The following is a 14892-nucleotide window of genomic DNA, read 5'->3' as shown; positions in this document are numbered from 1 at the left end:
AGAATTAAAGGACACAGTATGCCTCTGAGCACCTTCTGAGTTGGTTTGAATTTATTTTCAGAACCAGAACTGAACTGAGGTTATTATCGTATCATACACAAGTCCACTTCTGGTTAGCTTTCCCCCTCATTTCAGCAGCCTACTTTACCTGGGCAAACTCATTTTGTTGTTGCTGTTCAAAGAACTAGGCGGCAGAAACTCTCCTGCAAATCTACTGGCTGATTGTGATGTACCATTTGCTCAGCCTTCATTTAGGGACTTGATTTTCTAAAATGGGATTTAGGAGGTCACCTAGGGATTTGTGGGCCCCTTTCAAGGACAGAAACATATTGCAGATTCAAAAGGGTGGAGCATGAAGTTAACCCACAATATCACAATGTTTTAAAATCATTTTTATTATAAAATGGCTTTGAAGTCAGTCGTCTTCTTATTCATCCCAGAGACAACTGGTTATGGGCCCCACCAGGACTGGGCTAAGAAAATGCAAAGCGGGAAATCCAGTTTTTTAATCTCCTAAAAAGGCTGTACTCGTAATACTCTGGCTCTTCTAATAGTCATTGCACGGTAGGGTTGAAGATCTTCCCCAGGAAGAGAATGCTCCGTGTTGCCTTATCTAAAATAATAATCAGGAAGGGTCTGTTGAAACTGATAGTAAGTACAGGTTGAAATGGAGCGGAACGGAACATAAACTCTATCGTGGTGACTGCTGCTGCCTCAGTGCCACTCTCGTTAACATCCAGCACAGTCTTGTGAATGGCCTGTGAGGAAAGAACAACATATCATTGTCTGCAAGTCACATTCTCCAGTAGTTCACAGATGAATATGGACACCCTTGTGATGATCATTGTTCTCATACTGAGGATCTTTCCATTAGACCTCCCTGAAGCAGCTGATAGCTTGTCCACAATGATAGCTTGTCCACAATGACCTTCAAATCCAAGAGGCTGTTTGCTCTTTTAGCTAAAGCAGGGGTTACCAACCTGGAGGGGCGGGCGAGGGCGGCGTGAGCACATTCACAAACAGGAGAAAATGTCCTGGGCACTATGCCAACACTACAAACAAGCACATACTGCAGCCTAGGTCCCTTCTGCACTGTACATTGAAAGTGGTGCTGTACCACTTTAAGCAATCATGGCTTCCCCCAAGGAATCCTGGGGGTAGCTTGTCCAGGGTGCTAAGAGTTCTTAGGAGACCCCTTTTCTGTTCACAGAGCTACAATTCACAGAGTTCCCCTGGAAGGGGGATTGAATGTTAAACTGCTCTGGCTATTGTAGCTCTTTGAGGAGAAATGGGGTCTTCTAAATGTCTCCAAAGTCCACAAGAATATGGTACGTCCCAAAATATACTGCGCTGTCAAAAGTCAGGGTAAAGAAGTGTGTCTTCAGCACATGATGGGGAATACAAAACAAAGTCACGACTTTGTGGAGAGGGAATTCCACAACTTAGGGGCTGCTGCAGAGAATGCTGTCTCCCAGGCCCTCATTCCCTGAATTCTGAGGGCATTTGATTTGAACTGATTTTATAATGAAATGATTTTAGAATTTTGTATTATTTTACTGTTGTTAGCCGCTCTGAGCCCGGCTTCAGCTGGGGAGGGCGGGATATAAATAAATTATTATTATTATTATTATTATTATTATTATTACTACTACTACTACTACCAGGAGGATCTCCCTTGCTAGTCTTAGCACCCAAGGTGGGGCTGTAGAGAAGGAGAAGGTATTTCAGACCTTTGGGATTTAAGTCATTTAGGGGTTTGAACATTAATGCAAGCACCTTGAATTTGGTCTGGAAGCAATCTGGCAACCAGGTAGGTGGTTTAAAATGTGGGTTTATGCAGGTTTTAGTTGGAACCCCAGCTCGTAATCTGGCCGCTGCATGTTGGATCAGCTGAAGTTTCCAAGTCATGTTCAGGGGCTGCCTCACAAAGCAGAGATTGCAATAATGCATTCTGGAAGTTACCAGAGCAGGGAGTACCATGGCTGATCCATCTCTGTCCAAAAGGGACTATATAGCAGGAAACAGGCACTCCTAACCACTGAGGCCAATGAACTTTCAGGGACTGTGTGGATCAATTTGTACCCCCAGCGGTGGACCTGCTCCTTCAAGGGGGAGTGTAGCACTTTTGCCTATGCATTTTTATGCCGTATTCACTGGTTTTATTTGAATTGCAGTTTGAATTGTTTCAGTGTTCTCTTTTGTTCAGTGCCCAGATAACCTTGATGTACCATCCAATCGACATTTAACCATGAGACTCCTGGAAGAATACATTCTTCAGGTGTCAGTCTAAAGACAAACCAACGTCACTGAAGGCTCACCCACATTTCCCGTCACTCCATGCTTTCTATGCACAGGTTTGGGTTTCCCAGATTTGTTTTTGTGGGTGGTTTTTTTTGTTGGTCTCAGCATTTCCCCCAGGAAAACCCACCTTTTACTGCTGAATCAGAGCAAATGACAATGCTTGAAAACCTGATTGTCATTTGCTCAAATTCAGCAGTAAAACAAGGGTTCTCCTGGAGAAAGCACAGGGAATAATAATAATAATAATAATACATCTCTGTTCAGACCTGGAAAGCCAGGACCTATGCCTAGAAATGCAGCACAAAAGGAAGTGTGGCTGAGTCTAGATTTAAGGCACATTCAATGCAAATTTAAAACACATGACTTTCCCCAGGGCATTCTGGGAACTGTAGTTTGTCAAGGGTTCTGGGAATTGTAAATCTGTGGAGGCGAAATTCCAGCTTCCAGGATTCTTTGAGGGAAGCATGTGCTTTAAATGTGCGCTGAATTCACTTTAAGTGTATGGTATGGATCTGTGATTCACATTTTGCAACGTTTTCATGGCTTCCTGTAAATGAGAAAAATATCAACAAAAAGAGTTCCTTCTCAGATGTTCTTCATGTGCTTCTGAGAAATTATTGAAGGTAATGTTGTCCTCTTTTAATCGAGGACCAAATGACAGAGCATGAAGGTTTAAGGAAGCACTTGATCAAAGAGAGAAAGCACTTACTTTGGAAACCATCAGGTCACGTTCTCCGGTAATGCCAGACAGATCAGCAGCGTCATTAAAGACGTCTTGCACACCCATCTTCTGTAATAAGTCTTTGACATCATAGGATGCAGAAATGGAAAATTTGGGGATGAAAATACGTACATTGCTGATGAAGAAAAAGAAAAAGAATCCATATGTTATTTCATTGGTGTTCAGCTGTTGAGTCATGACCCACACAGTGACATTCCCTGGCCTTGATGCACATTCAAGCTTGGAAAATGGCCCCAGTGCATAGGAAGGGTCTCTTGAAGCCTCTTAAAGGGTCACTGTTTCTCCACTCCAAGTCCTCCCAGGCCAGAATACATTGCTTTAGTAGAGGGAGTTAGGAACTGGATCTACCTTGCAAGCCAGATCCTGACCTCCAGCAACTGCCATGTGCCATTTTGACAGGTGTGTGGGACTGATATCGCCATAATGTTTGCTGAAATCAAATCACGGCGGCAAATTCTCAGGGGTTTGCAAGTGCTGGTGATCAGCTGATTGGCAGCACCTGCAAACCACAGTTATTATGCCAAGGTGCTGTGTCATAACCTGCCCCACAACTAACATCATATATAATGCCTTGTGTGGGCAGGTGAATGTGGTTTAGGGAGAGATGAACTAATAGGACAAATTAGGACCCCTACTGGGCTCCATTAGGCCCATGGGATGGAGATTTCTCACTGCTTTTTTAATGGGCTCCTCAGATTCAGAGAACTCACTCCCAGGGAAGCTCCCATTGCCTCACACCTTGGGAGCCTATGGCTCAAAAACAGGTAGCTCATCAGGCAGATTGGAACCATCAGTGTCAGGGACTGGGTAGAGAAGGAATGATGGAGACTGCGTCCCCATCCTGTTCCTTCTAGGGAAGAGGAAGAGGAAGACAGTATAGATTTACAACAGGGGTTTGCTGGGGGTCACAGCTCAGAGGCAGATGAAGGGGAAAGTTGGGAAATAATGGGAGAGAAGGAGGAGGCAGAAGCGGAAAGGCAGCTGGCTGACACAGTGCCATCAGAAAGCATCCCAGACCCTTCATCTCCCAGAACCTGGCCATAAAAGTAGGAGAACAAAGAGCTCAAAGGCAGAGGGCACATAGCAGCACCCATAGAAGTGATGAAGGAGGAAGTGGGAGAGACGGGGGGTGGGGTGGAGATTCACTCGGGACAATGCCCTTATCCAAGAGGCTGGGTTCTATAGCCTCTCACTGTAAGTATTGAAATGAAAAAGGATGGCAAGAAACCTTTTCTTGTCTTTATACTTTCCTGGGCAAACAGCCAGGAGCCACTGACATGAGCCCTACTGTTTGCCTCTGCATAGTTCCATCCTTATTTCAGACATTGTGATCTATCGGTACATCACAATGTTTAGCTGGTGATATGTCACAATGTTGAAAACCAGATATCGGCCAGCCTGAACCCACATCTAGATAAACCTGAGGTTAGGGGGCTGACAGCAGTAGCCAAGGTTAGGTCTATGGGGTGTCCTTACCTTACCCTGAAACTGGTATATATATATATATATCTGGTATCCTTTTAAAACAAAAAGCTTCAACTCTTCGAATTAGCAGCATTTGAAGAAACAGTGCAGAGAAAAGACTTACTCTGTTTTAAAAGATGCTATCCATTTAGACAGACTTTCTTTTACCAATGCACTTTCCACATGCTCCAGTTTTCCTTCGTCAGGCAGAATGAAGAAAGACGTGGCATCTCCTTTGTATGGAATCTCCACCACCCAGCAAGACAAGTCTTCATCATGGAGGTATTTGTAGTAGCCTTTTCGATACATCAGGCTGGCTTTCACCGTGGTGTTTGCATCCACAAAGAAGTCTTTTTCCCGGATCATGTGAGTGTCAAAAGGGTGTTGCCAGTAAGCTTGGAAGAAAAAGATTAGGCAAAAGAGTTGCATGATTTTTAATTCCCTCCAAAGGCAACTTTGTGTGCAACAGGTAAGTATTTCATCATGTAAGTACAGGAAATGCAAGAGGCATAGAAGCAAGTGATTAAAAATATATATCCTAAAACCTAGACAAAATACCGTATTTTTTGCTCTATAAGACTCACCCCCCCCCCTAAAAAGTATGGGGAAATGTGTGTGCGTCTTATGGAGCGAATGCAGGCTGTGCAGCTATCCCAGAAGCCAGAACAGCAAGAGGGATTGCTGCTTTCACTGCGCAGCGATCCCTCTTGCTGTTCTGGCTTCTGAGATTCAGAATTTTTTTTTTCTTGTTTTCCTCCTCCAAAACTTAGGTGTGTCGTGTGGTCTGGTGCGTCTTATAGAGTGAAAAATACGTAACTGTAGCGGCTGCTTGCAAAACAGTACACAAAATAGTGAAAATGTCAATGGGGCACAGTGGAATACTCACAGAGTAAGTTCGTTTGCCCTCCTGAGGCAGGTGGCCCTCCTGGGGTAGGCGGGCACTGTGTCGCCCCTATGAACTGGCCTATTATCAGCCAGATTGTACTCCTGCCACCAAATTGGCCAATGGTGGCAGTGATGCATGGCCACGGTGCCAATGACCAGTAGTAGCACTTGGTACCATGCCCAGGGGAAGGATAAATATCAAGCCAGCAGGGTCTTTTGGGCTCTCTCTCTGTGCTGGTTCTCCCGCCCACCCTCCCTCAGATTAGGGTTGGTGTTTTTTTACCAGTGGTGCGACCTTGCTATGGACAATGTCTGTCGCTAGATTCAGGGCCCGGTCAGGAATTTATTTCCACCTGGCAAACTGGCTCCATCATTTGGGTTTTTGGCTGCCTCATAGCAATTGTCACAACTTTGTAAGGTGGTTAGGCATTGGGTAAACCTAGACTTGGTTGGAGGGGAGGTTATAGCCTCTGTCTGCCCCTCCATGAGTAAGGAGATCCTGTTAAAAGGCAGCTCCTGTACGATGCTCAGATGGGAGCTAGGGCCATCCCACTTTTCCAATGTGGACCACTGGCTTCACCCTCTTGGCAGACGGGCGGGAGTGTCATGCGCCATTGCTTACCTCAATGCCTATGGCCAAACCTTTCGTATCTGTAACCAATAAAGTTGTAGCCTTACTTGATCCCCAAAACCCAATAAGCTGTGTGTTGTCTAGTTATTTGCACCTTAGGGAACAGGGTGGTCATGGGGCCTTGCCATGCAAAGGGATGAAGCTTCTACCAAAAGAGTCTCTTGTCCTCCTCTCTGACTTTGAGCTAATCGTTATGTTGAACCTTTTAGCATGATTTTCTTTTTTTCTTTTCAACTGCTCATGTTTACTGGAAGTTTGCTCCAGGATGGCAAAGAGCAAAGCAGGATGACAATACAATTCAAAAAATAATAATGAATAAGCACATCAAGATAATTAAGAACACATTTAGAACATCTAAAAACATTTACAGTGGCCTATCCTTACAGCTCATAATTTCAAGGTTGCCAGGAGCAGTATCTGTTAGCAATCAAATGCCTGGGTGAACAGGGATATTTTAAAAATTTCTTCAGAATGGTAATAATAACATTATTAACACAATGAATGCTAATGCTAATTATAATAGCTCCCACTCACCCCTTGAGTTATTATAGGGAAGTTTCAGGAGGAAGAAAGGAAAATGGAACCATTTCGTCTCTCAAATAAGAAAAGAGGCACATCTTTTCCCTTTTCTCAATTTCCAGCATGGAATGCCCATCTCTGCCATATAAAGCACTTAGGTTTGGGACTGGCAAACTTCTAATGCTACCCAGCACAGCAGGGGAAGTGTAGGAGAGAGGGGGCAGAGAGAAAAGGTGTCTCTTTTCCCTTCCCCAGTACTGAAATTCCCTGAACAGCACTGCAAGCGTAAGAACATAGGAGTCTACTGGATGAGGCCAATGGCCCATCTACTGCAGCATTCTGTTCTCACAGTGGCCACCCAGATGTTTGTGGCATGAGTTCATAAGCAATCTCCACTCTTGAGGTTTCCAGCAACTGGGATTCATAGCCAATAGCTAGGAGCCATTGAAAGCCTCCTCCTCCATGAATTTGTCCCACCATCTTTTAAAGCCATCCAAAATGGTGGTCAGTACTGCCTCTAGTGGGAGTGAGTTCCAAGGCTCCTAATTCGGGGCTGATTGGAGCCCTGAACTAGAGCACTCCTCTTAAAGGAAATTTGTGTTACCAGTCCCTTCAGTTAATTACTCTTCCAACTTACCTTTGAAGAAGATGTAGTTCACAAGAACCAGTATAGTGCTTGGATCGAGGTCCTCGAGTGCATGGGCTATTTTCCCCTGAGTTTTGTTCTGCACATAATCATTTATCTGCCTTTTGGCCGCTCTGGGAATGGTGAAGTTGGTGAGGAAGCCTTCTGCTTCATAGAAGGTTTTGACATCCTCCAAAAACTTAGGCAGAAACTTCAACGACTGCTCAATGAACAAGGCATTTCCCATCTTCACCTGTGCTTTGTTATCCGGGCGGTGAAGGGCATGGATGAGGTGGCGGAATCCTTTGTGTATCTCATTCTCCTCAGTCACTGACAGGTTAAACGCGAGTCCTTTGTTAATCTGACTTTGGGTTTCCGACTTGGCACCCAGGGTCAGCAGTGCAAAAGCTGCAGAGATGCTGATTGGGGAGAAGAAAATGTTCCTTGAACCCGCACCTGAAGCTATGTTCCTGTAGAATGTGAATGCAAAATCAGAGTTACTGGGACCTATCTTAAGATAGCTGGAGGAATCCTGTCTCTGTTCTTCTGAAGAAAGATGTGGATGTTCCAGTAATGTCTTGTCTCCTTGGCTAGCCTGGTCATCGTTGTGTCCTGGGAGTTGATGGCACTGGACTTCAAGACTAATCAGTAACAAGGAGAGGGTGATGACCAGCTTCATTTGGGATTTGCAATTCTTCTGCTGATAATTCCCACACAAGATGTTAAAGGATCAATCCAAAAATGCATGTGTACTCTGCAACAAAGGCGAATTCTGCCCTAGACCTATACATTTAAACAACAGAAATAATTCACCTTTCCTGTGAGTGGCGTAAGAAAGAATGTTGTTAGTTTCACTAAATTACATACAGAATAGAGTTTTAATAGAAAATGGTTTCCACATTTGTGTTTTTCAGTGTTTCAATGGTTTGTTTTTTAAAGAAATTTATTATTTAAAAATAAAACTGGCACATTTTAACTATGGAATATTTCTTTGTGATACTCTCAAGTTTTCACACTTTTTGGAATTTAACATAGTAATATTAATTTTTACAACTATGTATCTATACCTATATATGCCTGTATCTATGTATATAGTTATTTTCACATATCATTTTGAAATCAACTTTTGAATAGCAAAGACTATTTCATTTTCATTCTGATGCTTACCTGAGAATCCTAACTGACCCCCTTTAGGTAACTTTGGTTTATCCCTGCTTTGTCATAAAATTAATGAAATTCTGCCATCAACGTGAATGGGAATAGAACTGTGCCAGTAGTTCCAGTCATTTATGCACCCAGCCACACACAGAAACAAAGAAATGATTCATATTGGACAAGACGGAGTGCTTCCGGAAGTGGCAGAGAGATATTTCTAAATTTGTCTGGCAGGGCAAAAAGCCCAGAATTAAGTTTAAGATATTAACTAATGCGAAAGAAAGAGGGGGCTTTGCCCTGCCAGACTTAAAGCTGTACTATGAAGCCGCAGCTTTCTGCTGGCTAAAAGACTGGCTACTTCTCGAAGACACTGATGTACTGGATTTGGAAGGTTTTAACAATGCTTTTGGCTGGCATGCATACTTATGGTATGATAAAGTTAAGATCAATAAGGCCTTTAAGAACCATATTGTCAGGAAAGCAGTATTTAATGTCTGGACAAAATACAAAGACTTATTGGAAAATAAAACTCCGAGGTGGCTTTCCCCTCTGGAAGCTAAGGCCCGAAAAAGACCCAATATGGAGGCCAAATGGCCAAAATATTGGGAAATATTAGAAAAAGAAGGAGACAATTGGAAATTGCAGAGTTTGGAGAAAATGAAAGATAAAGTGTGAGACTGGTTACATTACGCTCAGATTAAAGAAGTTTTTAAAAATGACAAAAAGTTAGGGTTCCAGGTGGAGAAATCAAAGTTGGAAACAGAATTGTTAGAACCAAAGACTAAGGTTCTATCAAGAATGTATAACTTGCTGTTAAAATGGAACACACAAGACGAAATGGTTAAATCTGCTATGATAAAGTGGGCACAGGATATTGGGCATAACATTATGCTTGAGGACTGGGAAAGGTTGTGGACCACTGGGCTGAACTTTACTGCATGTAATGCGTTGAAGGAAAATGTAATGAAAATGATATACAGATGGTACATGACCCCAGTTAAACTTGCCAAAATATACCATTTGTCTGATAACAAATGCTGGAAATGTAAAGGAAATGAAGGAACATTCTTTCACCTCTGGTGGACTTGCCCTAAAGTGAAGGCCTTCTGGGAAATGATATATAATGAGTTGAAAAAGGTATTTAAGTATACCTTCACTAAGAAACCAGAGGCTTTCCTCCTGGGTATTGTCGACCAGAAGGTGTTAAAGAAGGACCGAACACTTTTTATGTATGCAACAACGGCAGCAAGGATACTCATCGCTAAGAATTGGAAAACACAAGATCTACCCACACTGGAAGAGTGGCAGATGCAGCTGATGGACTATATGCAACTGGCGGAGATGACTGGCAGAATCCGAGACCTGGGAGAAGAAAGGATTGAAGAAGATTGGAAGAAATTTAAGATTTATTTACAAAAATATTGTAATTTGGTTGAATGTTAAGAAGGATGCTTGATCATAAATAATTGGCCACCACTAAACTAGATTGGAATTTGATGATAAGTGAGATTAAGGAAAACATAAACCTTTCGGAGAATTGCTAGACTATACTTAAATGAGTGGATATAAGATTGCAAACAAGATGATAATTTGCTTGAAAAAAACTTTTTAACGATGTAAGTGGGAGCAGGAGACGTGAGGAAGTCCAAACAAGTTATGAAATTTTGTTATGATATAAGTAATGTTGTTTATTATCTATGTATTTCTTTTATATATATAAAAAATCTTAATAAATATTGACATATTCTTAGATGCTGGCCCGAACATACAGGCACTTGTTTAAGAAGTGTGCAGTGGTACCCTTTCCTTTTACATAGCAGAGGAAGATTCTGGCATCTGCCATGCCCATGTGCTTTATGGTGCAGAAGTGACTCTACTGGGCTGCTCTGTACCACCTGTCGTGGAACTTCTGAGCTTTCGGTTCGATGAACCAGTCATGTAATGGGAGTGGGTGAGATTTGATGCTACCATAACAAGTTGCTGCATCTGAGATTAAGCCCCACTTAGAATATAGCCATTGATCTAGCCTATAAATCCCAATCTGTCTGAACATTAAACAGAGATTGATTTAGTTCTGCATGGATGTTAACCCAGAAAAGGAAAGGAAATAAACACTGGATGTCATAAGCTCTGCCAAAACAAGCTAGAGAGCGGAGTGAAAAAGAATGTATAGCTTACTTACAGTTCACCAAAAGAATATTGCAGCACCCTTCTGCACTACGATCCTCTTAAACCTGTGATTTATATACCAGGCTTGTACACAGTATTCATTATTAACCATTAAGCAGAGCAAATATGGGTTGCCAAAGGGAGTCGGGTACAAAATGTGATGCAAGGGATTTGTAGCTTCCGCCCGACCTTTGTGCAATGGTACTACAGGTTGATAAAGAGCTGGATTTTAAATAAATAAGCATGAACTTCCCTGACCAAAGGGATCTCAAGCCACTCGTTTCTGAGTAGTCCAAGCTCATATTGTGGCCATTTATTGAGGCACCCACCACTGCTTGCTCAGAGGGAAAGATACCTGACTATATTCCTGGACTAGATGGGCCTCATGGTTCCTTCCAACTCTACAATTCTATGATTCTATGTGCAGAGCCTCAGTTATTGGGTGATCTAAAAATACTATAAATAAGGAATACCATATTGCACTAGTCTGAATCTCCTCCACTTATAACAATGCCTCAGGAAAGACAGATTCCCACTCCTCCTCTTCCTTGACAGAGCAGCTAACTAAATGATAACGGTATGGGAGCAGAAAATGAAAGGGTTAAAGAGAGCAGGGGTATCTGGAATAATGAACTAAAGGGGGGGAGAGAGAGATGTGCAAAGACTCCGTAGAGATGGTGACAAAGTGAGAAACAGGAAAGGGGAAGATGGGAATAAACACTGAGAAGGAGGAGTCAGGGGAGAGCCCATGGGCTATGGCAGGTAGGGGAAGACCTTTCTCAGCTCATGGGTCACATTTCCTTATGGGCAACCTACAGGGATCACATGCCAGCCACGGGTAGGACAAAAGTGGGTGGAGTAACAAACATGCCTCTGATCTTTCTACAGTAGGTTACATTCAGTCAAGAGGTTTCTCTATGTGCATGTCTGCATCTCTCTATCCTCCACCTAGGGAAGAAAGAAAAGCAAATGAGAATTCCTAGATGCCTTGAATTTATATCTTTAGGTCTAGAATTTATATCTCCAGATTTAAAGAAAAAGAGAGGCATTGTAATATGTGTTATCCCAAAATTTGAAGCAAAACAATTTTTTAAGGGCAATGAAGGTAGAATTCTGGGTATACAAGTGGGGAAAGGTAACGAAAAATTTGTGATAACAGGAATTTATGCTCCAAATGGGAATAAGACAAAGTTCTTCAAGATAATGGGAGATAAGTTGTTAGAATTTATAAATGAGGAGATTATATTGCTAGGAGACTTAAATGGAGTTACCTCTTTGGAATTTGATCATACAGACTCAGGAGGTAGACCGAGAGGAAGACTCTCCCCTACTTTTTTTAGTATGGTGGTGTAATGGTTGTAAGGGGGTTACTTGTGCGTAAACTGCCTTCAGTTTAGTTAGATTGCTTGGCCAACCATGCTTAGGCTGACAGCTCGCCCTCCGTGACCTGTTAGTCACTTGCAGAATCCGTCAGTTGGCGTTTCTTGAACCTCTTCCAGCATAAAAGCTGTTTGACGCCAAGTCTCCTCCTACTTTCCCTGCACTGAACTTGTCTGCGCAAGTAAGGGGAAGGCAGTGGCATGCCAGCGCTCTCTCCACTAGTCTCTGGTGAAGGGTCTTGGAGACCTGTCTCCAATTCCTCCCTCTCCCTCTCTTCTCTACTGGTGTTATGCTGAATTCCTTCCCCCTTGCTGGTCCCCTCTCCGGCATCGCTCTGGAGCCCTGCCTCCGCCTCTCACTCTGATGTCAGTTCCCTGACATCCACCTCCCTCCCAGGACCCCCTCCGCCCCCAGCCTGACCCTGTGACGTAACCTTGTCCCCATCTTCAGCCGGCGATGCAGGGAACCCCCGAAAGGAGCTGCTGTCGTCGTCCGAGGACTCAAACCCCGCTTCCCATCCGCTTCGATTTCTTCGCGCGGGACGGGCTTCCCAGTCTTATTCCTCCTCTCCTGACGATTCTCCTCCTTCCTCTTCGGAAGCTGGAAAACCCACGAAATCCTCCTCCTCCTCATCGGTGGTGGCAAATTGCTCCTCCCAGAATCTCTCCAGGGGTTTGGGCTTCCTCGGATACCTGTTGTGGAACTCTTCCACCAGATACCCATCATCTATTTCCCCCGTGGGAACCCACGTGTTTTCTGACTCGGGTTCCCCCTCCCAAGCTACTAGGTACTCCACCTGCCGCCCCCGCCAGCGCGAATCCAGGATCTCCATTACCTGGTGGTGGTGTTTCCTCTCTTCCAGTTGTGGGTGTGTGAGCCCTTCCCCTCCTTCCCCCCCGGACCCTCCGCTCCCCTCTGTACGGTGAGAGCAGTGACCTATGAAACACCGGGTGGATTTTCATGCTGTCTGGCAACTTGAGCCGGAATGCCACCGGGTTCACTTGCTGTGTTACCTCAAATGGTCCCAGCCGTTTTGGCCTCAGTTTCTTACACCCTCCCTTGAAGGGTAAGCCTTGGGTGGATAACTACACCCGGTCCCCCACTCTTATGGTCTCCCCTTCCCGGAGACGTTTGTCTGCTTGTGTCTTGTACGCCTCCTTGGCCCTTTCCAGATTCATCTTAAGCTGCTGGTGCAGGGCCTCTATTTCTTCCACGAACTGCTCTGCTGCGGGCACGCTCCCCCCTTCCTTCCCCCTCCCGGGAAAGGCCCTGGAGTGACACCCATAATTAGCCATGAACGGGCTCATCCCCGTGGACACATGCTCCGCATTATTATACGCAAACTCCGCCAGTGCTAGCTTTTCTACCCAATCGTTCTGTCTCTCATTGACGTAACAGCGTAGATATTGCTGTAAAATGCTGTTCGCCCTCTCTGTTTGCCTGTTAGTCTCCGGGTGCCTCGCCGTCGAGAATCCCACCTTCACCTGCAATACGTTCATGAGCCTCCTCCAGAATCTCGAGGTAAATTGTTTCCCTTGGTCAGAGATAACCCTCGAAGGAGCCCCATGCAACCTGAAGATGTGATTCACAAACAACCGGGCGGTTTCCTCTGCTATAAAATGGCACATTTTGGTTAGCAGGTCTACTACTACCATGACTGCTGTCTTCCCTTTGATTTGGGTAAATCTGTCATGAAATCGATAGACACCACCTCCCAGGGTCTTCCCGGCGTGGGTAAGGGTTCCAGTAGCCCTGACGGGGCAGCCCTCTCCCCCTTGGCCCGTTGGCAGCGGTCACACCCCCGTACATACTCTCGTACATCTTCCCTCACCCTTGGCCACCAGAACTGCCTAGTAACCAGTAGCATAGTTTTGTGTTGCCCAAAGTGCCCCGCTGTTGGGTTGTCATGAAGCTGTTTGAGCACCCTTTCCTGCAAGGCCTCCCCGGGCACATACATTGCCCCCTTGTAGTACAGCAGTCCTTCCCTTTCCTCAAAGCCTCACGGGTCTCCCCCAGCTTCCCTGAGTTCCCTGATTCTGGTTTGGGCGAATTTATCCTGGCGAATCAGCTCAGTTAGTTCTCGTTTTCCAACCAACGCTCCCCCACACACCCATCGTTCCTCCGGGAACACGTGTCTAGCTTCTGGTGGTCTTTCTCCTTCCGTGTACTCCGGCTTCCGGGACAGCGCGTCTGCCCTCACGTTCTCTTCTCCCGGCACGTACTTGATCTCAAAGAAGAACTTGGAGAACTCCTGTACCCATCGAATCTGTCTCTGGTTGAGGGCGCGAGCTGTTCTCCAATATTCCAAGTTCTTGTGATCGGTGCACATCTGAATCTTGTGCTGAGCCCCTATTAGGAGATGTCTCCACCGCCGAAAGGCTGCGTAAATAGCTAGCAGTTCGCGATCATACACTGTGTAGTTCTGTTCCGATTTGCTCAGTTTCTGTGAGAAGAAGGCGCACGGCCTCCAGGTGTGTTGGCTCCCTCCCGGCTGCAGCAACACTGCTCCTACCGCCCGGTCTGATGCATCTGTCTCCAGCCTCATCGGCTTCTGCAGATCCATGTGCAGGAGCTGTTCTTCCGAGGCGAACGCCTTCTTTAGCCTTTCGAAGGATCGTTGGGCACTTTCTGTCCAGACGAACTTCTTTTTGCTACTGAAACAATCCGTGATGGGTGCGGTCAAGTGGGCGAAGTTCTTGATGAACTTCCGGTAGAAGTTGCTGAACCCGAGGAACCTCTGCACATCCTTCCGGGTTTTGGGGGTCTTCCATTCCAGTACCGGCTGCACCTTGCCGGGGTCCATGGCTAGGCCTCTGTCTGACAACCTGTATCCCAGAAATTCCACTTCTCTGGCGTGAAATTGGCACTTCTCCAGCTAGACCCACAACTGGTGCTTTTGCAGCCTCTTCAGCACTTCCCTGACGTCCTGGACATGCTGTTTTTCATTGTCCGAATAGATCAGGACATCGTCCAGAAATACTACGCAGTTCTTGTACAGCAGGGGTCCCAGTACATGGTGCA

At 45.0% G+C, this 14892-nt stretch overlaps 1 protein-coding gene across 3 annotated transcripts; it reads right to left on the bottom strand.

Annotated features, from left to right (window-relative positions):
- Nucleotides 1-374: 374 nt before the first annotated feature.
- On the bottom strand, nt 375-10601 carry LOC310843392 (alpha-1-antitrypsin-like). Of its 3 annotated transcripts, none has more exons than XM_083736709.1 (5): nt 10505-10601; nt 7180-7867; nt 4632-4902; nt 3011-3158; nt 375-758 (listed from the first exon to the last, which is right to left on the bottom strand). In XM_083736709.1, exons 2-5 carry the CDS (start codon nt 7844-7846, stop codon nt 555-557), a joined length of 1290 nt encoding a protein of 429 aa, XP_083592835.1. In that variant the 5' UTR covers nt 7847-7867; nt 10505-10601; the 3' UTR covers nt 375-554. The 3 variants fall into 3 exon arrangements, with proteins under 3 accessions (XP_083592835.1, XP_083592834.1, XP_083592833.1); XM_083736708.1 differs by having other exon boundaries at nt 7180-7950; nt 10505-10555; XM_083736707.1 differs by having other exon boundaries at nt 7180-7985; nt 10505-10536.
- Between the last annotated feature and the right edge of the window lie 4291 nt (nt 10602-14892).

This window comes from Podarcis gaigeae, assembly GCF_964106915.1.
Source record: "Podarcis gaigeae genome assembly, chromosome: 1".
In the NCBI taxonomy this organism is placed as follows: Eukaryota; Metazoa; Chordata; class Lepidosauria; order Squamata; family Lacertidae; genus Podarcis; species Podarcis gaigeae.
The sequence above is the reverse complement of the archived record's forward strand: the minus strand, read 5'-3'. Positions and strand labels throughout refer to the sequence as shown.

Bases quoted from the DNA above. Each gene is read 5' to 3' on its own strand.
- LOC310843392 (XM_083736709.1), bottom strand. From the start codon at position 7,846: ATGAAGCTGGTCATCACCCTCTCCTTGTTACTGATTAGTCTTGAAGTC. The intron at 4,903-7,179 runs GTAAGTTGGAAG...TTTTCTTCCAAG, and splicing joins GAACTACATCTTCTTCAAAG to CTTACTGGCAACACCCTTTT. The intron at 3,159-4,631 runs GTAAGTCTTTTC...TTTCTTCATCAG, and splicing joins ATAGCATCTTTTAAAACAGA to CAATGTACGTATTTTCATCC.